Source organism: Heptranchias perlo, chromosome 8 (genome assembly GCF_035084215.1).
Source record: "Heptranchias perlo isolate sHepPer1 chromosome 8, sHepPer1.hap1, whole genome shotgun sequence".
In the NCBI taxonomy this organism is placed as follows: Eukaryota; Metazoa; Chordata; class Chondrichthyes; order Hexanchiformes; family Hexanchidae; genus Heptranchias; species Heptranchias perlo.
In genome coordinates this window covers 16,834,678-16,862,308 of record NC_090332.1, presented here as the reverse complement: position 1 = coordinate 16,862,308, position 27,631 = coordinate 16,834,678, and the positions used below count along the sequence as shown (strand labels likewise).

General features: G+C 43.6%; 1 protein-coding gene across 1 annotated transcript in view; it reads left to right on the top strand.

Moving 5' to 3' along the window:
• LOC137324152 (regulator of G-protein signaling 7) overlaps window positions 1-27,631 on the top strand; it is a 307,861-nt gene that overhangs the window by 274,723 nt on the left and 5,507 nt on the right. Inside the window, exons 10-15 of the mRNA XM_067988293.1 lie at window positions 7,633-7,731; window positions 7,821-7,882; window positions 11,882-11,992; window positions 16,271-16,396; window positions 20,586-20,772; window positions 21,817-21,906. Of these exons, the coding sequence (XP_067844394.1) occupies window positions 7,633-7,731; window positions 7,821-7,882; window positions 11,882-11,992; window positions 16,271-16,396; window positions 20,586-20,772; window positions 21,817-21,906 (675 nt within the window). The remainder of the gene's footprint in view (window positions 1-7,632; window positions 7,732-7,820; window positions 7,883-11,881; window positions 11,993-16,270; window positions 16,397-20,585; window positions 20,773-21,816; window positions 21,907-27,631) is intronic.

The following is a 27,631-nucleotide window of genomic DNA, read 5'->3' as shown; positions in this document are numbered from 1 at the left end:
CAATTTAAAATTGTCACTAGGAGAGTGAAATGAGAAGATATTTCTTTGTGCAGAAGGTTGTTGGAGTATGGAATGCTTTGTCAAAGAGAATGGTTGAGGCAAAGACCATTGCATCTTTTAAGTGAACATTGCATAAATATTTGAAGTAGAGGAAGATACAGGCCTATTGGGAGAAAGCAGGGCACTGGCATTAGTTTTGGATTGCTCTAGCATAGAGTCAACACAGACACAATGGGCCGAATGAAATCCTTCTGTGCTGTAAACCCTTATGATTCTATGGTTCCGCTTCCTCATAATCATTTCCCGCTCCAACAGGTCCACTTTAGCAGTCAATGAACAGTAGGTTGGGCGCTGAGCTGCTTTGTCACTTGCTTGCAGTCTCTTGCCAGCTCATTGAGTTTCCTTTTCCTTAATGCTTGTCGCTTATTAGTCCCCTTCCCCTTCAGCAAGGCAAAGGCTACTAACAGGTTGAGATGCCTTTCCAAAGGCTTTCAGTATTTCAGTCACCCATTTGTGCTATTCCCTTCAATTGTGCTATTCCCTAAACATTCACTCCCTTCACCACCGGCGCACCGTGGCTGCAGTGTGTGCCATCCACAGGATGCACTGTAGCAACTCGCCAAGGCTTCTTCAACAGCACCTCCCAAACCTGCGACCTCTATCACCTAGAAGTACAAGGGCAGCAGGCACATGGGAACAACACCACCTTCACGTTCCCCTCCAAGTCACACACCATCCCGACTTGGAAATATATCGCTGTTCCTTCATCGTCGCTGGGTCAAAATCCTGGAACTCCCTACCTAATGGCACTGTGGGAGTACCTTCACCGCACAGACTGCAGCGGTTCAAGAAAGCGGCTCACCACCACCTTCTCAAGGGCAATTAGGGATAGGCAATAAATGCTGGCCTTGCCAGCGACACCCACATCCCATGAATGAATTTTTAAAAATTGTCTACATTCCTTTAAATTTTACTTACATGCAGTTATCTATTGCCACCACTTGTATGCTCCCTGACTAGTCCAAATCTGCACTTCGAGCTATGCTAATAAGATGACCTTGGAAAATTGGGTGCAAATAACATCCTTTCATTTGAGTTTGTCTAAAATCCACACTGAATCATTCGGGTCTAAACTACACCCATAGTGACAAACTTAGGCTAATATAAAAGTTGAGTATTCTTCAGCGAAGATGCCATTAATCATAAATCCCAAGGAGCTCAAGGGCCATCAATTCTTGCTGTGTTATCTTTTGAAAAAAATTGATAAATGACTTATTAAAGCCATCGTGTGAATTTCACAGTGCATATTGCAAGAATAGTAAATACCCTGAACTGATTTCAAGGCTGTAATCTCATCCCAGGACTCAGTTGATTATTATAATTGCTCAAGCTTTACTCTGAGTTTATCACATTATCCTGACCCTTTAATTAGATTACTGCTTGGTAATCACTCCCAGGCACTCATTGCACTGTAAATACTATGTACCGTTAAACAACAGCAAATTATTTCCCAATAAACATGTAATAAATAAAACTAAGCATGAATAAAATCCTATCAAATGGACAGTGAATATTAGGAAAAAATGCAATTAGCCTCTACTGCAAATTTAGCTGAGATTTCCCTTGGGCATTTAGTAGCAGGTTTATCACCCACCTAACAGTTACCCGCACAAAGTAAGATTTATAATATTCCTATTATTGGTGGAAAGTCAAAATTTAAATAACTAATAATTTGTCAGGCTGGTTTTTGTATTTTTATCACCACATACTTTTTCTGTACATTTCAGTTCTGATTTTATCTTTATATTTTTCCTTGTACACAAAAAGCTGCTTTTCCTTCTGTCATTTCTCTGGTTCTCTCTCTGTATCCTGTTTCACTGGTTCCCTTTTCATAAATTATACAGAGGAGAGTATTTCTTGAAATATTATAAGATTTGTGTTGATGAGATCAAGCTAAATGGAGATCGATAGCATTTAGAGGGATCTGGACCATTTTGATAGATAGGCTGAGGAATGGCAGATTGATTTTAATGTGGACGAATATAAGATTACGCACATTGCAAAAGGACACTGGAAACATGTGTACACAATGAAACAAATATCTCCTTATGTGGCTCGGTGTCAAATTTTGTTCGATAATGCTCCTGTGAAGTGCCTTGGGACAGTTTACTACATTAAAGGCACTGCATAAATGCAAGTTGTGGTTATTGTACACAGTCAAAGTGTCCTACTCTGGGATAGGCCAGTGGAATTGGTAAAGCCAAACCCCGTGGGAATGCCAAGTGCTTCCCCTATGGAGTGGGTAGCACTTGAGATTCATGGAGTATTTAGCCTACCAAAACATCATTTTCAAAAATGACAAAATCTACAACAGAATTATATTAAAATGGTACAGCCAGGGAAAACAAACAAAGGGCCCGATTTTAGCACCCGGTTCCGGGTGCGTTCTCGGCGGGGGGGCCTCTAAAATCCCGGTTTCGAGGAGCGGGACCGGATCGCGCCTCGATCCCGCCCACTTCCTGGTTGCGCGGTGACGTGCGGGGGTGCGTGCGTTGGCCCCGCTGGTGGGAATCCCGCAGGCAATTAAAGCCAGCGGGGTTCCACTTGAGTGTATTTATCTTGGTATTTCAGGTCATTAAATGACCTGATTGAGCTGTTTATTTAACAGGTGTCGGATTTTACAGTGAAATGAGACTGTTTCCCATACTGGGGGAAACACTCACACTCTCAACGGACGTGTTGCAGCCAGCAGCCTGTGGCAGCTGCCAAGGTGCATTCCACAGGTGGGGGGGGGGAGAGCCTTCACCAACGCAGGAGGACACTCCGTAACATTGGGCAACGCCTGCCCTCCACCACCCTCCTCCAAGCAAGAAGATTCACCGGCGTGGAAGTCCAACCCCTGTGCGAGGACACACTTTTCTAGCGTGCACAACCCCGCAAACCTAAACCTGCCAGATGGGTGCTGCGTTGACATCCTCGGAGGACGAACAGGATGACCAGCCTCAGCAGCCTCGCAGTCCACGCCGTCCGCCTCAGAGACATGCATCCCCACAACACGGTGCTGCGGCACATCCACCTGCACAGCAGGATGGAGGGCATCCGCAGAGAGAGATGCGTCGCAGGAGGCACTACCCTCCGCACAGGGTCTACAGACCGAGGCTCAGCTTCATGGACCTCTCTGAGCAGCAGTGCATACGGAGGCTCAGAGTCACTCGCCAGGTAGTCGCCGACATCTGCAGCCTCCTCAATGACGAGCTGCTCCCGGATGGACCAAGCAGCATCTTCTTACCCGTCGCCGTCAAAGTCACCACTGCCCTCAACTTCTTCGCCTCCGGATCCTTCCAGGGTGCCACGGGGGACATCACCGGGGTCTGTCAGTCGTCTGCACACAAGTGCATAAGGCAGGTCACCGATGGGTTGTTCCGCAGGGCCTCGACCTACATCAACTTCGCCATGGATGAGCGCAGCCAGACGGAGAGGGCGGTTGGATTCCATGCTGTGGCTGGCTTCCCACGGGTGCAGGGTGTAATCGATTGCACCCACATAGCAATACGGGCACCTCCACATGAGCCAGGGCTGTTTATCAACAGGAAAGGGTATCACTCCATGAACGCCCAGCTCATTTGTGACCACCGCCAGAGATTCCTACACGTGTGCGCCAGATACCCTGGCAGCTGCCACGATGCCTTCGTCCTCAGGGAGTCCACCGTCCCGCCCCTCTTCCACACACCCAACGCCGGCAACGGCTGGCTCCTCGGCGACAAGGGATATCCCCTGCACACGTGGCTTATGACACCTCTGAGGAACCCCATTACCGAGCCACAGCGTCGGTATAATGACAGCCACATTGCTACCAGGTCTACAATTGAGCAGGCTATAGGGCTGCTCAAGATGCGCTTCAGGTGCCTTGATCGTTCCGGGGGAGCGCTCCAATACACGCCATTCAGAGTGGGACGAATTATAGTTGTCTGCTGTGCCCTGCATAACATGGCACTACAGAGAGGGGTGCCGCTGGAGGAGGCCCCATGCACACCCGCCACCCACATTGAGGACGACAATGAGGAGGAGGTGGAGGAGGAAGAGGAGGAGGAGGAAGAGGGAGAGGAGGAGGAACGACCCATGCGCCGAACACCGGCTCACCTGCGTGCTCGTCAGGCCAGGGAGGCACTCATATGCCAACGGTTCTCCTAACATCACACTGTGTGAGGCGTTCACATGTCATAACGTGCACAGACGAGGGTCCATACAGGCTCCCTCCACAGAAGAGTGGTGCCTGTACACCTGCACCCACTGGATTATGCTCAATGGGTGGGACGGGGTGGTCGTCGTCATGATGAGGCGCACGGAAGGGACATATTGCACAAGCCGCAGAATTATGGACAAGAGGTGGCAGCATTGGTGAGAAAAAGTGAGTTTATTTTGTGGTGACATTCAAAGAGTAGAAAATTAAAAAAAAACGACAAACACCCTGGTGCAATCCCTGTGTGCTCACGGAACTTTAGGCGTTCGTTTTCGGGACCCCCTACGTGGTGCTACCCCTGTGGCTCCAGCAGAGGTGGTGGCAGGTTGCTCCTGTTCGTGCCCTGACCGGGTAGATGCTTTGGGCCGACGCCCCCTGGGTTTCGGTGCCCGTGAGGGCACCTCCACAGACTGCTCCTCCTGCACCTGTGCAGGGGCAGACTCGGCCACCTGGAGAGGATGGACTATTGCGGGCACTGGTTGAGAGGGGGGCAACGGGTGAGACTTGGGGGCGCCTTGAGTAGCGTCCACACTTCCATTTCCCCGTTCACCATCTTCCCTCTCATGGCCAAGGCCCACATCACCCCTTCCACCCTGCTGGACGGCAGTTTGGATGACGTGGGTGAGACCTTGCAAGGCCACCTCCAATGTATCTGTCAACCTGTTGATGGCGGCAGAATGTTGTTCACCCTGAATCCGAACAGCCGTTGTGAGGGCCTGGATGGACTCATTGGTGAGCTGTGCGTGACGCTCGAGGGAGGCTAGCCTGTCCTCCACCGCAGACGTTCCCACACCTACCCGCGACACTATCTCAGAGATGCCTTCACGTCCCTGCGACACTATCTCGGCGATACCCTCCTGCACCTGTGCCACCATTCCCCTCATGCAGGAGTTGGACTCCTCCATCCTCCGTGCGATTGTGGAGAGTGCGCGTGGCACCTCTCCCAGTACCTCAGCAATGTTCTGGTGCCCCTCGACGACTCTCCTTTTGACAGGTGGCCCCCTGGGTTCAGCATCTGGGTCCGGCTGAGCAAAGCCTGGAGAAGAGTGCTCCCACCGACGCGGACCCTCCGCGGCTGACCCTGCCACCAGGGTCTGCTCATGCTCATGTGTGCGCGGTGACTCACCATGTGCAATCCCAACTAGCTGAGGGGGGGGACCCACCGAGGTGTGTATATCTGCGCTGGTGGATGCAAGGCTCATGTGTGACGATGCACCCTCAGAGACGGGCATGTCCTCTGAGGAATCGCCCTCAACCGAGACGTCGATCGCAGACGGTCCTGGAAGAGAACAGAGGGAAATATCAGGCATGTGACCAAATGTGGCGGTGCGGCATATGCCATGTGATGCTACGATCATTCACGATCATGAGTGATGAGTGCCAGCTTTCCCTTACCGGCCGTTTCGCCAGAACCAGACTCGCCATCCGCCATCGACAGGCAATGCAGCGTGCGGCTGATCTCCAGTGCCTCGACCTCGGCGTCTGTCAGGGCCATCTCGTGTGGCGGGCCCCCTCCGGTGCATGCCCTATCGCGTGCGTTCCTGGCCCTCTTCTCCTGTGAGGGCAAAACACAAAAACGTTATTGAGTGATGATTACAATGTGAGACGCTTCAAGCATTGGTGTGATTGGGTTGAACGTGTGCCAGATGGATGGGAGGATGCGTGTGCCACATGGCCATCCCATTGTATGGGCATTGGGGTGTGTGGTAGTGGTCGAGTGGGGACAGGGACGGTGGGTACGTGCAGGCACTGTGAGGATGATAGTTGGGTGGCTGTGAGGATTGGTGCGGGAGCGCAGTACTGTCAGTGGAGATGGGGTTGTGAGGTGTTTGAGGTGATGTGGAAGACGGAGTGATGCAGAATGCGTTAGTGTACTCACTTTTCCGGACCTGGTGAGGTCATTGAATCTCTTGCGGCACTGAATCCAAGTGCGGGTGGTGTTTCCCCTGCTTGTGACCTCCGCGGCCACCTCCTCCCATGCCCTCTTGGTGGCGCTGGCAGGGCACCTCCTTCCATCCGTGGGGAACAGCGTCTCCCCCCTCATGCGGACCCCGTCCAGCAGCACCTGGAGGGCGTGGTCCGTGAAACGGGGAGCAGCCTTACCCCTGTGCTCCTCCATCCTTGATGGAGTGTAGTTTGTGGCTGGAGGGGCTTTGGTGGACTGCCCCTTTAAATAGAGCGCAACCATCGCTCAGACGTCAATGCGCATGCGCAGGCCGCCGGCACGCAGCTGAGAAGCGCGGAACCCGTAACTGCCGGCTAATCACATCAATCATCCCGCGATCGCGTGCGCAACGCACTCAATTTGGCCGGCGCGTTTTCCTCGAGCCCGCTCGACCACCCGCTGCCAACCCGCACCCCTGGTAAAATCGGGCCCAAAATGTCTCCCTCCTGCACTGTCCACATGAAGACACCCAAAGCTTGCACACCCTGCATTTCGAGTCATCAAGCCATGTGCTGAAAATTGGCAACAATGTAATGACAGATATGATGTGGAGATGCCGGTGATGGACTGGGGTGGACAAATGTAAGGAGTCGTACAACACCAGGTTATAGTCCAACAGCTTTATTTGAAATCACAAGCTTTCGGAGCTTTCCTCCTTCGTCAGGTGAAAGCTTGTGATTTCAAATAAAGCTGTTGGACTATAACCTGGTGTTGTACGACTCCGTACATAATGACAGATAGTAAGATTTGAACCTGTGCAGAGAAGCCGCACTGAATTTTGAACTGATCACCTTGACCACTGGCTGATGAGTACTGAGCACACAGCAAAGGAGTGTCCCCCAACAGGTAGAAAAAGAAAAGGTTTTGACTGTGATTATTGACCATTCACTGGATATTCCAATTAATGAGAAGCTGTTCTTTACTAGTGCTGTATGCAGCTACTCCATCCCCTTACCCCAGACAGACTGTAGTAGTGCATAAGGTGTTAGAAGTAAATACATAGGGCCAGAAATTCTGCTTCTGTGCCCTCTTGCACGCAATTTCCCCTCCATTAAAGTGAATGGGTAGAAAATTCAGTGATGAAGAGTGCAGAAGTGGTAAACACCAGCCATAATAATCAAAAATTGAAATATACAAAGCAGTTCTTTTGGAAAAATCAAACTGCCTAATAGAAAGATGTTTAGTGCCATGGAATCCTGGATCGCAATTACCATTATGTAAAGGCCAATGCTAATTGTTAATTCAAAATCCAGCTTCATGTTTCTGAACAGTAAAGGAAAATGTATTAACACGTATACATTGAAATCGCAGTCTTGAACTAAAATATCTTATTTAGCTGAATAAGATTGAAAATTATTGTAAATTGAAAGGAAAATGAACGTAACTTTAAAACAAGTCAGTGCCAGTAAGAGTTCCTAATACTTCCCTTTTGCATCCTGTTCTTCAGTCTGTCTACGGACTACAAAACGATGTCCGAGGTCACAGTCCCACCCACGCACCTGTACCAGAAGCAAAACAACCCACAGTGGAAGAGTTACATCAACAGGTTGGTAATATTAATCAAATATGATTTATACAGTAGAACCAATCCTGTCCAGCTTGGTGAGTTTGATTTGATGTTCTTTCCTTTTACAGATAAAGCTCTGGCAAATGCAGCTAGATAGGCATCGATTAAAAATGTCTAAAGTTGCAGAGAGGTAAGTTTCTATTTTCCTGTTTGATGGCTTTGCTGAATTATTTTCTGCTTTTCCCCTACTCTTCCTCATTAGTCCTCTCTGTACCAGGCACCAGGTCCTAACTCAGCTGGTGCATGGATGCCTTGCTGCAAGACCTTTATTAATGATGGTGTGGGATTGTCCAGTCAAAAGTGCGTGAGAGTGACTGATGGTGAAACTCCGTCCCTTCTCCTCCCTGTGAGGGAACATCTAGCCTCTGCTTTGTCACTCCTGCATCACTCCTGCCCAGCTAAGTTTGGGAATTTTTTGCGGGAGGATTTCAAACAAGAACTTGCATCCTGCCACTTTGTGGGATGACACATTGGCAATCCAGCACTGTCTTACCCAAGTAGACCATAATTAAGAGTCATTTCTCGAGACAGAGGTGAGATGAGTAGAATTTTTTTTATGCAGCGACTTATTATGATCTCCAAGGCACTGCCTGAAAGGTAGTGGAAGCAGATTCAACAGTAACTTTCAAAAGGGAATTGGATAAGTACTTGAAGGGGATAAAATTGCTGGGCTATGGGGAAAGAACAGGGGAGTGGGACTAATTGGATAGCTGTTTTAAAGAGCCGGCACAGGCCGATGGGCTGAATGGCCTCCTTCTGTGTTGTAAGATTCTATGGGCTCGATTTTCGCACCCGCGATCGGGTGCGTTCGTGGCGGGGGGGTTGCGAAAATCCGGGATTCCCAGGGTGGGTCTGGAGCCCGACTCCAACCCGCCCACTTCCGGGTTCCCCAGTGACATGCTGACTTGCGTGTGCAGCCCCCACATGTGGGACTCCCGTCGGCAATTGAAGCCGGCGGGGTGCCACTTAAAGTGCTTAAACAGGTACTTCAGGTTGTTTACAGACCTGATTGACCTGATATTTTAGGAGGGCTGGGATTTTGAAATGAACTGAGACTGTTTCCCATACTGGGGGAAACACTCCCAGTTCAAATGGACGTGTTGCAGCTATCAGCCTGTGGCAGCTGCAAAGGTCCATTTGACAGGTGGGGGGGAAGACCCTCACTCATTGCAGGAGGCCACGCTGTCACTTTGGACAAAGTTTGGCCTCCACCACCCTCCTCCTAACAATAAAATTCACAAACTTGCACACTTACCCCGGTGTCCAGACACATGTACCTACCTTGCGGACCCCCTCAAATGTACATCTTGCGGATGGGGGCTGCCGTAGCTGCAGTCATGACCTCCTCGGAGGACGAACAGCATCACCAGCCTCACCAGCCACGCCGTCCACCTCTGACACGTGGAGCTCCACAACACAGTGCTGTGACACATCCACCTGCATAGCAGGAGGGAGGGCAACGGCAGAGAGAGATGCGTCGCAGAAGGCACTACCCTCGGCACAGGGTCCACAGACGGAGGCTCAGCTTCCTGGACCTCTCTGAGCAGCAGTGCACACAGAGGCTCAGAGTCACTCGACATGTAGTCGTGGACATCTGCAGCCTCCTTCATGCCGAGCTGCTTCCGGCTGGCCTGAGCACCATCTTCTTACCTGTCGCTGTCAAAGTCACCACTGCCCTCAACAACTTCTCCTCCGCATCCTTCCAGGGTGCCACCGGGGACATCGCCGACGTCTCTCAGTCGTCTGCACAAAAGAGCCCTGCAAATATACCTACACCTACTCTGCAGTGACACAATGGGTGGCATCAGTTGTGGGTCTTCATAGTGATCCTCAGGAAAGGGCATTATTGCACAAACCAGACAAGATTTGCAAAGACGTGGCAGTAGTGGTGACAATATAATATGTTATGTGAGTTGATCAGAAATTAAATATAGGTAAACACCATGACAAACCTTCAAACACCCTTGTGCATCCCCTTCATGCTCACGACACGTTTGCCTTACGCTTCCTACTGCACATATGTGATACATGCCCTGTGGCTGCAGCACAGGTAGTGGCAGGTTGGGTGAGGCTGACCGTGAAAGAGATGCATGAAAGGGTGAGTGTGAGATAGAGCCATGAGATTGTATGAGGATTGCGTTGAGTGGTAGTGGTGACGAGTTGAGTAAGTGCAGGTAAGATGAGGATGAGCTTTGAGTGGGTGTGAGGGGTGAAGTGATAGAGTAGTGTTGGCAGTGCAGAAGGAGATGTGGGATGGGGGTGGTGATGTGGCAGTCGGAGTGTAGGGGAATGAGTAAGTGTACTCACTTTGGCTGACCTACTTAGGTGATTGAAGCACTTCCTGCACTGTATGCAGGTGCGTGATATGTTGGTGGTGCTGGTGACCTCCTCTGCCACCTCGAACCAGGCCTTCTTGGTGGCAGAGACAGGCTGCTTCCTCCCGCCCGCCGGGGGGGAAGATCTCTGTCCTCCCCCTCCTCCTCACCCCATCCAATGATACCTGGAGTGAGGCATCATTAAACCTGGGAGCAGCCTTCCCCCTGGGCTGCTCCAGGCTGTAATTTTTCCTTTTTCCTGCAGCATCAGTCAGTGGAGGACTGCCCCTTTAAATAGGGCTCCTCCAGCTGACAGACCTTACTGCGCATGCGCAGTCCGCCCGCCGCGCAGCTTACCAGCGGGAAACCCGGAAGCACAGGTAAGTGGCTCCAATTAGCCTGTGATTCTGTACGGAGCACACTGATTTCACCGGGCACGTTACCCACGTGCCCAGTCGACCCCCCGCTAAGAACCCACCGCCCTGCTAATATCGAGCCCTATGTTTCTATTTATATCCATCGGCAAAGTTTAAAAGTAGACATGAGGAAACATGTAAGCTAGACAGGTAGAGAGCACTAATGGACTTTTCTAATGTTTTTAGTGCTACTCAGAGACTTGCTTCCCTGTTAAAATATGTTCGAGAAAGTTAGCTCATAAAAAAAAGAAATTCATTGGTCAAGGACAATTCTACCTTGCTAAAGGCCAATCAGGAGAAGATCTGACTGAATTGCTGAGGGAGTGGGGGATAGAAACATGCTTTATTCCCATATGTCATACATCAGGCCATTGGATTCCATTTTAACAGAAAAACAAACTGAATTGCAAAATATGATCCCAAAGTACCAATACAAACCCTGAAAGTTGTTGCAATAAAATGGAATTTAACTTTATTCAGGGCTATTTATCAGTTGTATGTTGCCTTATGAGCTGTCAGGTTTTTGGGGGCATGCGTTAGCTGTTTTGAAGTTGTTCATTAGCTTTTCTGAGTTTTGTAGTTTGCCACCTATACATTTGAGAGCTTATGGTGTTTGAGTGCCTGTACAGTTTGAGACTTTGCGGTGTTTGTTTGAGTGCTTATTGCATTTGTTGGCGTACTTGTGTTGTTTGAGAGCTTGTGGTGTTTAAATACATATGATGTTTGAGTGTGTGTGGTATAAGACTTCAAGGTATTTTTTCCGAGCTGCTTCAAAAACTTCTTTGTGATTGATGTGTTTGTAGTTATTGTCCTACTCCTAAGTGCTTCTCTAGCTCAGTGATTCAGCCTGTGAGTCAGAACGCCTGCCCCCTGCATCTGTGATTAATTCTGATATACTTGCAACAGGGCTAGGAGCGTTTGGTACTGTAGGTGCTTGGGACACATTGCTTTTTGATGTAATGCCTATCCACCCCAGGCCAAGAAAATCAGCATATCTTCCAGAATACTAGCAATCATGACCTCAGTGTCCTAGCTCAGTAAACAGATTTTCTGACTTCCTTTTTTCACATTCTTACAAATCTTTGGACGCTCCACAGTTGGGTGGATGAAATATTCACCATTCATAGCTGTAAAGTGGTAACTTAGATGCTCAAAAAATGTGAAAGCAGCATTGCTGCAAGTGCATTATGATTGACAGGTTTCTTTTGTTTGTGCTATCAAATTCAGATTGCTCAGGAATTTCAGGAGCAAAATTATGTACAGCTGCCATCTTGATTTGAGTTTGTTGCTTGCCGTAAAATAAGACCAATTAACCCTTTCTTCAGAAAATATAGCCCTTGGTGTTATATCACTTGTAGAGCACATTTTTATCTCACAAGCTGTCTGTTTTGTCTTTAGTCTGATAGGGTACTCAGAGCAGTATATGGAATTTGACCCATTCCTTGTAACTCCTGAACCCTCAAACCCATGGACGTCAGATGACATTTCCTTCTGGGAGCTAGAAGCAAGGTCAGTCTTTAAAGTAGTTTTCTTTTTCCTCTTTCCCTAGAAAACGTCCTTAAATGTATCACACGTTCCTTAATTTCCACAGTTTATACTGCCGAAAGCCTGACATCTACTCTCGAATACTTGAGCAGTTAAAGGAGCGTACACTTTTTATGTTGTTAAAAATATATATAATTGCTTGCCCTCATTTTTCTGTAAAACTTCAAATAATTTTAAATGACTGGGTCAGTATACCTTTGACCCAACATTACACTCAGCCTCTATTCTTTCTTCTTTGATGCAGTCGTTAGTTTGTCACATCTTTCCCTGTATAGCACACTGTCTGACAAACTGGGTCAGACTGCAGGCGAGCAGGAAGATTCAGCCAATGTTCCTTAAGTCTGCCTGCATAGAAAGTAGCCGCAAGACTCCCTTCAGTTTTTATAAAATGGTAACAACTTATAAAAATAGAACTTTGACTTGACAGATTCTGGTGGGCGAATTACATTCTTAACTCTACTCCAAACAAATCCTTCCAAAGATACACAGCTCCTTTACACTTGTGCTTTTACTAGAGCAGGAATTTGATATCTGTTGATGATGTAGAGAAAGGTCTGATACAAGTAAGTGAATTAAGAACTCTTATTACTAAATATTGACTTTTTCTTTATTGTATATGCATATTGAAGTATTTGGTAATTCAGTACATTGATTGCAAAGCATATCTTTCTATCCTACTTTCACAATAGTGCATAATAATGTTTTGTACTCATTGAGTGTACAATCTGGAGGAATTAAGAACAAATGTTGAATTGTCACAGATAAAAACTGACCTCCATTTCCAGCAGTGTTTAAATGCCTCTACAGTGCCCTCCACTGGAACTCTGCAACTAAGATGCTGCAATTATATTAGACAGGGTTGTATATGTACGAGTTGACAGGTGTTAAATTGTCAAGCTAGTTTGTCCAGTTTAACTGCAAAATGTATAAAATGAATCAAAGCCTTGCTGTTGTATTATATTGAGTTAATTATATTGTGTGCAGTATTTCAAACCATGGACTTTTTAAAAAAGAAAACAAAATGTTTTTGCTTCCTTCCTTCCTTCCTATCAAGGATATAATTAATCTTAAACTGCAATGAAGTTTAAATAATCAATGCATCAAACCTGCTGGTTTATGTTCATTTGATCTAGACCCTGGATTCTACGGATCCTGTTCTGCACAAGACTTATAATATTGTTACAACTTCAAAACAAATAACAATGCATGTTTTAGTCTCTAATTTACTTATTGAGGCATTGAGGGTAATTTTAACCCCCAAGAATGGGTGAGTTAGGGGCAGATGGTAGGTTGAAATAACAACTTTTTGGAGCCTGATTACATTCTAGTTTCAGTCTGCCCACTTGTGGGTTTGACCCAGGCATGTTTGGATGCGTGCGCATAACAGGCACCCGGAAGTCCTGCCCCCATTTAAAGCCGGCGGGCTGATACTTAAAGGGGCAATATACCTCATTGAAATAGTTGAGGTACTTAATTTTTTACGTATTGCAAAACCTTACCTGTTCGGGTTTCCAATCGCTTCCAATTCATGTCAGATGAAAGCAGGCGGGAAGGGCCGGATCCATGAGGTGAGTGCCTTTATTGCACTGCCAGTGGGCTTGGAGGAGCAGGAGTGCTTCATCCAGACCCAACAAGCTCACCAGGCGCGACATGACCTCGCGATCGTCCGACCCCACGTCCCCAATCCCGATGCTGATTGGACCCCCCCCCCCCGATATTGGTTGGACCCCCCACCGCCCCACAATCCCGATGCTGGTTGGACCCCCCCCCCCCCCCGATCCCAATGCTGGCTGGATTCCCCCCCCCCGATGCTGGTTGGACCCCCCCCCAACCCCCCACCCCCGATCCCAATGCTGGCTGGATCCCCCCCCCCGATGCTGGTTGGACCCCCACCCCCCGATCCCAATGCTAGCTGGATCCCCCCCCGATGCTGGTTGGACCCCCACCCCGATCCCAATGCTGGCTGGATCCCCCCCGATGCTGGTTGGACACCCCCCCCCCGATGCCAATGCTAGCTGGATCCCCCCCGATCCCAATGCTGGCTGGACCCCCCCCACAATCCCGATGCTGGCTGAACCACCAGCCTGTCAATCTGGCTTCCTAGCGCGTGGGAAATCCGGAAGCACAAATACTTACCTTCTAATTGAATTGCGATCGCAGATTGTGACACCCGGCTTCCGGGTTCCCCCCACGAATATCTAGGGACGGACTGGGTTCGCGACTCCAAGTTAAAATCATGCCCATTGAGTTCTATATAGTGTATATGATGTTACAGACTATGATCAAAAAATGTATCTTAATTTCTCTAAATTGTAATGTTGTAATGAAAACTAACAAAGTATTCAATGGTGTCTGTGGAATGCGGTTTATTCAACTTGTGAAGAAGACTCCAAAGACTCACTGAGATCCACAGTTGTCTCACTGAGTGTCCCGAAGGAATGTGTATTCAGATAAGTTCAGATACCGAGATTCCAAAATACAGATGCTTTAGTTCTGCCGTTTTAATTTCAAATGGGTTGTGAGATAACAGAGAGAGCTTCTAATAGCTCCAAGAATGTAATTACATAGTTATACTAATATGTGGATGAAGAATCTGTGGGATAGATACCAATTCGATGTACAGCCTCCGTTTACAACTAAGGAATATCAGGCCGCCAGTGCCACTTCCTAATGACCTGCTTAATGCAAAGGATAACCCAATGGTCCTTAAAAGGGAACAATGAATATTTACTTGGCTAGAGTTTGTGGAATGTTGCTGAGTCCTCAATTAAACATTCAAATAATAAAAGTGGTTAGCATGGTCCCACTCGATAGTTAAACACAACTAATTTTGTACCAGCTTATACCATACCTATAACCATAGTTTTAAAAAAAATTATTATATTAAGAGCCATTGAAATGTATGGAGACAAGAAGCAGGATGTTCAATGTGACAAAATGTTTAGGTAGTATGATGAGCTTGTTAAACATTTACTTTATAAGCATAATCAAGAAGATAGCACAAAGCAATTGCTTGTTCAACAACAACTTGCATTTATATAGTGCCTTTAACATAGTAAAATGTCCCAAGGCGCTTCACAGGAGCGTTATCAAACAAACAATTGACGAAAAAAATGTTCAAATGCATACACCTGATTTAATGAATAGGTTACATTTCTAGATATAAGAAAATGATGAAACGTGTTTGAGGGGTAATATTTATTGCATAAAAATGCTGCCAAGATTGTTGTTTTTATATTTTAAGAAATGAGTTATAAATTGTTGGGCCCGTTCATTTGTTTAAAAATTGTATATTCACCAATGTGAACTGGGAGGTGGGGCTCAGGAGAAGTTATCTCCTTCACCAAGCCTCATATCTCTTACTTTCCTCCTGGTAGTCTGGATTTCAGTTACATTAAATGACACTAGTTCTCTGGCCTCTTGGAAGTAACTCTTTGCCTCTTCCAGTCCCAAAGTACCAGGGATGAGAGGCTTTAGTAATGAGGAGAGACTTGAAAAACTTGGGCTCTTTTCATTACAACAAAGAAGGTTAAGAGGAGAATGGTTGGAATTGTTCAATTAGGAAAAAAAAACTATTTCCACTTTTCAGCAAGTCAGCAACTAGAGGGCATAAATTTTAGATCACCACCAAAAACACAAAGGGAGAAGTTAGGAGAATTTTTTTACACAAAGTTTTTGGGACATGGATTGCCCTACCAGAAGCAGTGATGGAAACAGAATCCATAATACCTTTTAAAAGGGAAGTAGATAAATATTTGAAAAATAAATATTTAAAAGGGTATGGGAAAAGGGAAGAGGAATGAGACTAAGTGGATGGCTGTTTCAGAGTGATGCATTGGCATTTTTTGATCATATCACTGAAAGGAACACAAAATGGTGTCACTCTACATTTATAAACCCCAAATTAATTACACAGTCTTACTAATGATAACTTATCTCTGCTGGATAAAAACGGCAAGTAAATATAATGGTATTTTTAAACCATCTAGTAATGAATACCACCGCGAGAACAAAATATTGACATGATCATTCACTTGATAGCTGCTTGTGGGACATTGCTGGTGCAGAATGGTTACAGCATTTGCCAACGTAATAAGTCATCACATTTCAAAGTAAATTTTGGCTGAGGTTCTTTGAGATGTTACAGTGTGATAAGTATTATTTACTACTATCCATATGCACAAATGAAACCTGCTGTTACTGTTGTTGGCTCTTAAAATTCTTCACTCCTTATGTTTGCAGTAAAGAACCATATGCACAGAGGGTAAAGCGATGGGGCTTCTGCATCGATGAAGTTTTGAAAGATCCTGTAGGGAGGGAACAGTTCCTTAAGTTTGTGGAGTCTGAATTCAGCTCTGAAAACCTACGGTATGTACTGCATGTAGAACGATTCAGAATGTTGGAGTCTTCCTATGCGGAAATTAAACTGACATTGAAAATGGTCACATAACTGGTAAAATCTTCCACTTCACATTCAGGTCACGTGCTGGTATTAACCAAATATACAGTGGAATTCTGGTCTTAAGGCACTTAGCATTTTCTAAAAGTTCAATTTCGAATCTACACAATTTAGATCATATTTTGTATCAAACACTAACCATTTTTTCTATATCACTGACATTTACATGACTTGATATGCTGGAGGTGTGTTATCATGATTCCTATTGTACTCCCTCTTGCTGTCGTGTGAGATCAATACTTCTGGTACCATCACTGCTGCCAAAATTCAAAGAAGGTTTCCTCATGAAAGAAATAAAGAAAACACAACAAATTGCATGTGTGTTCACACACTATAAAACCAGAAAAGTTGGTTGCAACTACTCTAAAGGGGTAACCTCCTGACTTTGCAATCCTTGTGTCCCGGAGTTTTGCCTGCCAGGCGTGCACATCAGTGAAAACAGAATTGTTAAATATGAGGCGGGACCCCTGAGAGGACAGAATAGGGAGTTGGCAGTGGATAAATTAAAATGACAGTAATACTTAACAAATACTTTGCTTCAGTGTTTGCAAAAGAGAAGGATATTAGGAATGAGGTAAATCCAGAATTGGTTGAAAAGTGAGATGAGAGATACTATAACAAATAAAAGGAACATATTAGCGAAATTAATAAAGCTAAAAAAAAAATCAACAGAGCCCGGGCCTGATGAGATACAGCCAAGGATCCTAAGGGAAATGGGGAAAAGTAGCGGAGACCCTAGAAATTATATTTCAGAGTTCTATTGAGAGTGGATGTGTGCTAGAGAGTGTAACTTTTTAAGAGAGACAGAGCTAAACCGGGGTAATTACAGGCCAGTTAATTTAGTATTTCTTGTAGGGAAAATGGTGTAATTTTTATTGAAGATGAAATTACTAAATATCTAGAATGAAGTGAAAATAATTGGAAGCAGCCAACATAGATTTCAGAAAGGAAGATCGTGCTTGACAAACCTGTGAGAGTTCTTTGAGGAGGTGGTGGGTGGGGAAAATACGGTAGATGTGGAGAACATGGGCTTTCAGAAAGCCTTTAACAAGGTATTACACTGGTGAAGGTTAAGAAGTATGGAATTAGGGAATGGGAACTAAATTGGATTAAAGACTGATTAGAAGGGAAGAAACAGGCAATAGAATTTAAGGACAGTTCTCATAGTGGATGGAAATGCAAAACTGTGTCCCACAAGGTTCTATTCTGGGATCCTTCTGTTCACTGTGTACATCAATGATTCGGATATAGGGCGGGAGGGAGTGGTGCCAAAACTTGCAGATGATGCTAAAATAGGAAGCATAGTAAATAATTCTGAGGACCAAAAGGAGCTGCAAGGGATTTTTGATAAGATAGTGGAATGGGCAAAAAAGTGGCAGATGGAATTCAACATGAGTGTGAGATGGTACATATTGCTTAAAAAAAATAAAATAATTATTCTTTGAATGGGGGAAAGCTGGGTGATGTGGAAGAGCAGAGGGATTTGGGGGTGCAGGTTCATAAGATATTAAAAGCAGCACCTCAAAGTGGATAAGACCATTGGAACATGGAATAATGGGTTTTATGGCACGAGGTACAGAATATAAAAGTTGAGATGTAATGGTGAATCTATATAAAACCTTAGTAAGACCACAGTGGGAGTATTGTGTGCAGTTTTGGTCTCCACACTATAGGAAGAATGTTGAGGCAATTGAGAAGGTATAGTGCAGACTAATTAGGATGTTGCTTGGTATGACAAAGTAGAAATACGAATGTAGACTTGAAAAATTGGGGCTATTTTTGTGGGGTGATTTAATAGAGAAATATTGTATTATGAAAGAATGGAACAGGCTAGATAGAAACAGACTATTTCCAGTAATGTTTGTCTGATTGCACTCCTATGAAGCACCTTGGGACATTTTACTATGTTTAAGGCTCTATATAAATGCACATTGTTGTTGTAATTGAGAGGGCTAGAATGGGGGATACACATATAAGATTAGATATAATACTAAATGTAAGATATTTAGAGCAGGAGAAGCTTTTTTACACAGAGGGTTGTGAAACTGGAATGCCATATCAGAGTTAGTAATTGAAGCAGAGATCACTATTTCTGTATATGTTTCAAACTATCCATTACACTATCTATTAGCATCTGTAGCTCTCAATTACCACCATTGGCATCTTCCTCCTGAAGCCTCGCTCTCTTGCAGGTCATCTTGATGTTTTCGGGGTTAGACAATGCCCCCTGTCACTTCGCTTTTGGTCTAACATCATTTAATGATTTATTTTCAGTCTAGCCTCCACAGGATTTGTTCAGTCATGCTTATTCTCTCTTTCTCTGTCTCTCACCTCGCTTTCCATGAAAGTGAATTATACAACAGGAGCAGATATGGAATTTCACCATGTGATTTGAACAGAAGTGCCATTAAGCAGAGGGCCAGGAGTTTAAAGGTTCTGTGTTGTTCTAATGTTATTAGTCAATCTTTCGTGAGAGGGAGAATCAGAGGGAGGCAGGGGAGAGGTGGGGGAGAAAGGGAGAGCAAACGTTTTGCTAGCAGCTGATGTTTCTATGAGGAACAGCGCAGCCTGAGAACAGGCCCAGGAGTTCACAAAAATAGGGGAGAGACGCACCTCAGAACAGTCCAGGAGGAGTCCAAAAAAAAGTAAAAATAGGGGCGGGGCCCGAGAACAAGCACAAGAGCCCCAACATCAAGGGGGGGTGGGAGGGAGAATGGACAGTGAATGAGCCCGAGCCCAAAAAAAAATACATATGGGAAAGAGGGGCCTGAGAAAAGCCCCAAAAAAATTAGAAAGGGGCTAGCGGCAGTGGAGACACAGACTGGTGCCACCAGCTGAGGGGCAATCAGTGGGGGGATGGGGGGAAGGTTGTGCGGATGGGTGCATGGGTTGAAAGCACAGGAGGCCTCTATAGACCAAAAAGAGGTACATGCACACATGGAGGCCCATACGCCTACGTCAAGGCACGAGGTGATGGGAGAGGGTAAGGTTGGGGAAGAAAGGCTCTGTGGCCCCTCAGAGAAAAATGGAAATAAATTTCAGGGTGAAATGTGATCTGTTGAGGAAAAAATAACAAAAGTTAAGTAAATTCCTAAAGTTAAAGGTTAAATTAAAATTTGAAAACTAAAGAAATCGCCTCCAACAGTAGAAACCCATCATGGCAGCAATTCAGAGCTGAAGAAAGGACTCTACTGCTCCACAGTGCTACCCAGTGGCCAGAGTTTGGAACTGCAGCCAAATTCAAACTAAAGCTTTTTAATAGGACGAAGCAGCCATGGTGTGACCTCATTAGCTAACAATTGCTAACACTTAACATTGCAAACTCCTATAACAGTTCCACCGACAGACATAATTGATATTGCATGCAATGTGGTGACCCAAGTACCAATTTTAATATATTATAGATGCTGTTGACTTTTTCTCTCTGGATCCAACCAGTTGCTTAAATTAAACATTGAAACCTAAGGGAATATCTCTATATGCTCATATTCAAACTGAAATATCATTAAAGGCCGACCTGCAAAAACATTTTATGCTTCTCAACTCCAGAATTACACATTAAAAAATTCCAAACACAGTAATTGTTATTGTCAGTATTAACAATACAATAAAGTAAGGGATAAGAAAAACTATTTAGAACCTCAAGTTCATTCCTTCCACAGACCATGTACAATTAGGACTCTGCATGCTTCTTGATGGAGCTGACTAAACTGGGCTAAACTTTCTTGAAGTTTCTCCGACCTCCAAGATATCTACTGAAACTCCAGGATTTTAGTCAAACAGTGAAGCCTATGTTATTGAAGTCTAACTAGTTGAAGGGCACAAATCTTTCCAAAATCCCAACAGCACAAAAATAATTGTATTATATAATGTACTAGACTGTACAAAATGGTACAAACAGCACCAATATCATGCGTTATTCCACAGTGTTTCAGAAAAATACATAGTAAATTGAGTGTATAATAACAATTCCTGATTCTATTCTTGACCTGAAGTATTTTGGCCTGCTTTTTGATAAACTGCAATCTTTTGAACTTTTGACTATTTAAGTTAGTAGAAAAAGCATAGTTGTTGACACTGCCCTGTGATTCTAAACAGGTTCTGGTTAGCAGTTCTGGATCTGAAGAAAAGGCCTATTCGTGAGGTGCCATCTCGTGTTCAAGAAATCTGGCAAGAGTTTTTAGCCCCAGGAGCCCCCAGTGCCATCAATGTAGACTCCAAAAGCTACGATAAGACCACACAAAATGTGAAAGACCCAGGAAGATATGCATTTGAAGATGCTCAGGTGAGCAAGCTGTGCCGCTAAAGAGAAGCAGCTTATATTGGCACTGAAAGGGGAAGTGTGCATTCACATAAGTATCATGTGTCCAGTGAAAATATTATAATATGACCTCACACTATACATTAAAAGCACATAGCTATGTTTGTATTACTGGAAATCTGTAACAAATTCTCTTACAATTCCAACTGTACCATAAAACTAAATATAAACTGTGAGAGGGGCAAAGGTGACACAGTATATTGCTGCAATAATGAACTATTCCACGGAATGGTAGGCCCAATGACCACACTGGGGCAATCAAATGGTGAGTCACCACAAACTGCTCCTCAGATTCATGTTCCAGTAGCCAGTTCAAGAGCCCTGAAAGAAGGTTGCCCACTTGTTCTTTTGGCTGGAGATTGACACTTGATACACGGGGGACCCAAAGACTGGGAGGCCGCTTTATCAAAGATGGAGAGAACAAAAATAGAAATTCAAGAGCCTGTATAACATTGAATCCTACAGATTGAGCACTACATTTACTTCAGTTAATGTACTAGTAGTTAACTAACTGCAACAATTAACCATAGTGGCCTAACTTTCGAATCTAATACAAAAAAAGCACAAAGAGAAGCTCTTAGAAGGTCATTAATATTTCACCAAGTTCTTTCATCTGATCTTCTGCCCCTCAATCCCATCAGCCACCCCCTTTATTTTTATCTGCCTTTTATTTAAAAGCTCCATAGTACGAATGCCACGCAACCACTACTTTTTTCATAGCAGTAACACAATTATCTGCATGGAATGCATGGAAAATGAGTTTGGGTGATTCCTAACCTACAGACTTTGGTGCAATTTGCACAAAATAGACACAGGAAAGACACTTTTGAGTCAAGGTATAGAGTGGAGCCTCATTTCAGGCATTCAATGCCAGGTCAGGTGTAGCACAGCCAGATGCAGAGTAAAGCTCTATGGTTAGACTATACTATAACATTAAAACACATCACTTTAGGTACACTTCCATGATGTAGCCTGCTCATGTTTACAGTTGACAACTTGTTTTTTTAGGAGCACATTTACAAACTGATGAAAAGTGATTCCTACCCTCGTTTCATACGTTCCAGTGCCTATCAGGAGCTGCTCCAGGCTAAAAAAAAGGTACTCGTTCATAGTTGTCTTTTGTTTGTACCTTAGTCGTCAAGCCTCTAATGATCTGCTGGAGATACAGGACACAATGGTAGGTGTTGGAGCAGAAAAAAGGACAATGAAAATCACTTTTTCATCTTTTGAACTCATGTTATCATACATAACATTGGCTAATGATTACATCAGATTCATAATTTTGTGTTTATTGATTTAAACAGCATTGCACCTTCACTGCAAAGTATGTTTTATGTTACTGTTTATACACTATTTAGTATCACAGCTTTAAACATATGACAAAAATGTTCATATCACTAAACTGCAAATAAAATATGGATCTTTAGCAATATTATCTTAAAAGGGAAAATCTTAAAGCTTTTTGTTTTTAGCATATAAGAAATTGAAGGCACCTTTAGACTAGAAAGTCAATTTTTCAAATGTGTATTTGTGGCAGAAAGCCTCGCTCGCTGAGAATGCATATTGCAGCCACCCTCCCCACAACTTTCTATCAGTGGATGCAATAAAGTGGGGCGTGCACCTGCAATCTCCCACTGTGCGCTCCCAGTGGGCAAGGCTCCTTACTGGGAGTGTGATTTTGTAAAATTGGCCCTGAGGAATTCCCTTTTAAAGAATAAAATTCATATTTCAGAAGTGTGCATTCAACAAATTTTGACAGATTTTTCCAGTACGTAATCATTACACAGATCTAGAAGTTTTACATCTTGGATACATTACCCTTTTGATCTCAAAGACCACAGAGTAAGAATTGTTCTCGTCACTATACATACATAGAAGTTACAACATGAAAACAGGCCATTTGGCTCAACCAATCCGTGTCATAGTTTACCCTCCACGCAAGCAAATACAGTAGTCTTAATCACATTTACCTGCCCTGTTCCCATATCCCTTCAACCCCTTTTCCTTTATCCACCTATCCAAACTAATCTTGACTGTTGACGTAGTTTTTGTCTCAACCACTAATCCTGGAAATGAATTCCAGAGCCGCACAACGTGCTGTGTAAAGAAATTTCTCTTGCTCTCTGTTTTAGATCTCTTACATTTAATGCTGTATCTATGACCCCCTCATTCTTGACCCCTCAAATACTTGAAACAGTTTGCTTCTAACTATCCTGTCCCATCCTTGCATAATTGTAAATACTTCTATTATATCACCCCATAACCTATGTTGTTCTAATGACTAAAGACCCAATTTTTTTCAATCTTTCTTCGTTTTTGTATTTCCTCATACCAGGCAGCATCCTAGAGCGTTGTAGTCTCTCTAATGCCTCAGTATTCTTCCTATAGTGCAGAGCCCAATACTGCACACTGTACTGTAACTGAGGTCTTATTGGCTCATCGTTAACTCTTTTATATTCTGTTCTTCCTGAGATGAAGCCTAGACTTCTATTAGCTTTTTTTTTTACAGCCTTATCAACCTGAGGTGCTGCCTTTAATGATCTGTAGGGGTGACTGCTGTGGAGACCAAGATATGCAGGGAATATGCCTCAGGAAATTGGAAGGAACTAGCCTGTGATTTTCTCAGCATTAATTTTAATGGACAGAAAATCATGAAATGTGATTTCCCAAGACGGGCTCCCTATAAGGCCGGTCTCTGCTGGGAGCACCCGATGTGGAATCAGCCATTAGGTGTAGTGACATTATAAGTGCGTTCATGAAAATTTCCTCTGATACTTGTAGTGAAATTGTAAAAGTGTTCTTTTAAAATGTATCTATGATTTCATTAGAAATAACAAACAGAGGAAGTCTTCATAAACTCATTTACAACATTGCTGCACATCACAAAGCAGAAATTTTTTTTTACTTAAATTCTGCCACTGGAAACAATATCTAGGATGGTAAGGCCAAAAGATTCAGTCCAGTCATGACACATGTATTCCGAATCATCTCCAAAATTTGAAAACAAAAAAATCGTTTTCTTTATATATAGTTTGTGTATGTTGTTTCTCTCTCTTTTCCTCCTGCTATTCCTTTTCCATTTAATAAAAACATTTTATCCCCATTACTTTTGGTAATTTCTGTCCCCACTCTGTCATAGACCCTTTGCCAAAAATATCCTATTTAGTTTGAAAGACAAGCAAAAGATTTGTAGGCTCCACCATGACCACTGGCATCAATGACACTCAATTCTAAGATGACAGAAGAGATGTTTGGTGCGAGCAGTGAAGGTGCAGATCAATTAATTCTTGAGTAAATGCTGTATTTCTGCAGGGCACGCCAATCTTGTACACTAGTTCAGATCCAACGAAACTCATCTCATTGATGGCTAATGAATGCAAGTATCTGGCATCACTGAGACTTTAACATCTGGAATATAAACTCTAGCAATGAACAAAGCTGTGTCTGAATTAAACAGACATGTAACATTTTATAGCTTCTTTGTTCAGGAATTCTGAATCTGGTCAAACTAAGCCAACTCAAGCCAGTTTAGTGGAAAATCTCAAAATGGAAGAGAGTAGGGAATATTAATTGATGTTTTCAGTTTCTAGAAATGTACATACAATCTTCTAGAACTGGGAAAATAGCTGTCACTTAACAACACTCAAACAGTAATTTTACACCACCGGGGCTCAGACTAGATCAGTTTAGGGCCCGAGAAAATTCCTGAAACTGCAGTTTTGAACTTTACTGGCACCCGTATTATATTTTATGTCAACATTGGTGTGACTTGGATTATAGGCTTCTATTACCTAGTAACATTGTGATCATATTTTGTTAGCTGCTAACCACAAAATGATATGAGGCTTAATCTTTACCCTTGAAAATCTGTAAACAATTAGAATTAGTATATTTAATAGTAGTAGATTTGGAGCAATATTGTATCAAGTTCTGAAGGGTTTACTGCTTTATGCTTCAACTTCAACTTCATTGTACTTACCAATATGTCCTATGGCATTACGCAGCAGTTATCATTCCTGCAGTTATTCTTGTTTTCTCCATAGCTGTTCCTGCAGCCTATAATTTTGCATTCCTTCAGCTCTTTTGTTTGCCTTGTTTTCTTCCTCTTTATGTTCCTTTATCTTCATTTAAGTCGAGAATCATTGAGGATCATTTTGAGAAATTCACTCACAATATGGTAAGTTGATATTTTGAGCCTGAATGACAACTCCAGTGAAGTTGTTGCAATTTTTTACACTGATTCAAAACTTCATGTAGAAATGGAAGTGCCAGATTTCAATTTCGTATCTGTTCCTTTAGACAGACTGTTACTTATTTTATGTGGAGAGCATTATAAAGCTACTGCTGTTAAGTCCTTTGCGCGTTTATTCTAGTCTCGAATGTTACTGCTAAGATTTGGGAATAACAGCATGAGGACTATGTAGGTGAAATGATAGTCTGGACGGTTAACCTTATTGGACTTAACATTGCTTGAAATTAACCATCCCCAAGCATTCTAAATCTTTGACACATGCTGGCTTATTTCTACCATGAGCTCTTTTATTTTCTTTTCCATCCTGAGTTGCTTGAGGCCTCACTGCATTGGCAGATTGTAGCCAGTCCTCAAAGATGTTTCAGTGGGCTGAGATTCCATCAAGCAATGTATGCAAAGCATTCTCGTTTTGCATGGATGTCATTTTGGTGATATCATTTCAGAAGCCAAAATGCCAATAATACACCCTCAACTTTGCTTTCTCCTTGTTCACAGAAAAGTATGAACTTATTTTGAAGGATGTTCACAAAGGTAATATAAAAGAACAATGGCTTTTTTCTGTCCATGTTTAATGTCAGCTGTAACATTTTTTGTGGTGTCCTTAATGTTTGAAATTATTGGCGATACTGCAGAAATAATTCATACTTACACACTCACGTATTCAGTGCATTTATTTTCAAGGGCTCGAACGCTGGCCACTTATTTTCCACCAACATTTTGCACACAGCGTTGAGGACAGATATCTAATTCAGGGAGCTAGAAATAAATCCAATCATCTCAGGAAAGTTCACATTGTCTTTTAAATCGGACACAAGAGGACAATTCCTAATACAATCTGAGTGGCACAGAAGATCTCCAATTTTAATGATCACAGGCCACTAACATACCAAGATTGGCCAGTCAAGAGTAATGCTACAGTAGCTAAAGCTACACAGGAAGTGTTTCATTACTCTTTTCATCCTGAATTCTTTTCTTACTTTTAATTTCGTTTTTAATTTCCATCAATCTTTTATGTTGCTATTTGCCATCATTTTCACACTTACTTCACTTATATTTTTTAACTTCTTCTCCCCCACATGCATTTTACACTTCTCAGTTGGCAGGCAGGGACGTAGTCTAACCCACAAAATCTCAATCTATATCATCACGGCTGTTCTTGAACTGTCAGTTCAAAAAGCATGTTCATGCTGTGCAAAAAGGATTTTGACCCCTCCTCTGCCCCCCCCCCCCCCATTTCTTGCCCAGTCTCTCACTCAACGCAGCTGAGCTCACCCTTCCAGGAGAAAATAAACCATAAATGTTAGCCATGGGTGAGATTTGAACAGGAGTTCCAGCATTATAGCAACAAGCCCTTACTTCTTTTAATTTGATTTTGTTTAATCATTCTCCTTTCCCTTCATTTTTCCTGCTATTGTTCATTTTTGTTTATTGTCCTATCTTATCTACCTTTTTTCATTTAACTATTCCCTATTTTGATTTTACTTTCCCTTTTTTTTTACTTTTTTTTTTCTCCTCTGTCTTGCTGTGCTTGTCTCTCCAGTCTTTTGTCTGCTTTATTTTGCCCTCTACCTTGATTCCCATTTTCACATCAGTTATCCTGGAAGTGGCTACATCTTTTCATATTCCAACAGTCCCCGGAACCCTGGAGGGAAGCCATTCTGTGTCTCTTATATGCATCACAAAATGCGATTGGCCTCACGATCGGAATCACTTCATTACTCTATTATAACATCGAGCAGGGAAATGACTTACCAGCGATTTATAATTGTGAAGGGATAGCCCTAAAGTCTTCATCGAACACAGTACAGAAAATGTAGACACTTCTTTGAGAAAACTTCAGGAATCTAAAAGACCGAAGTGTCTATTGACACCACTCTGTCAGCCAATGAGCTGCACTGTGTCAGCTAATGCGTTGGAGGCGATATGCAGCCCTAAAAGACAGCCGCCACTGCTTGAATTGCTTCCACCTGATTTACAGACCTAATATGCTGCTGACTCGATAGCTCGGGAAAAAGAGTAGCTCTGCACATGCATACCTATACACATGGGCAGAACTCTGCTTACCAGCCTCCAAATGCTGGCGTTGGGACAGTCAGCCCTTTGTTGACATTGAAAATAAAGTTCAAAAAGTTCCCAAGTGTCCAACACTGGATTCTGTTATATTGCAGCCAATGTGAAGGCAAAGTGATGTGTAAAATTTGACACTGTTTCTGTACCAAATGGTGCCAAGATCGCTGCAGTTATACTTCACAGTCTGCATCAATTGAACTTGATTTCAGTGTCAGATTGATGCAAGACCTGTAAGAAACTTATATTATTCAAATTTGGAGAGATAATTCCAAGTTTTGGAAGAAGCCTCATTCTCTCATCTGATAATGCTGCAGTGGGTTGCCTTTTATAAAAACAACTTCCTTGTATAGCTTCAACAAACATAATCTACGAGTGAAGATATCTGCATTTTTAGTAAATAAGTAAGAAAATTGGATATATTTGAAATTGCAAAATGAATCAATCCCACATGAGCTTATTGGGGTGGATTTGCTTTCCATTTAGTCAATTGGTGGACAATCA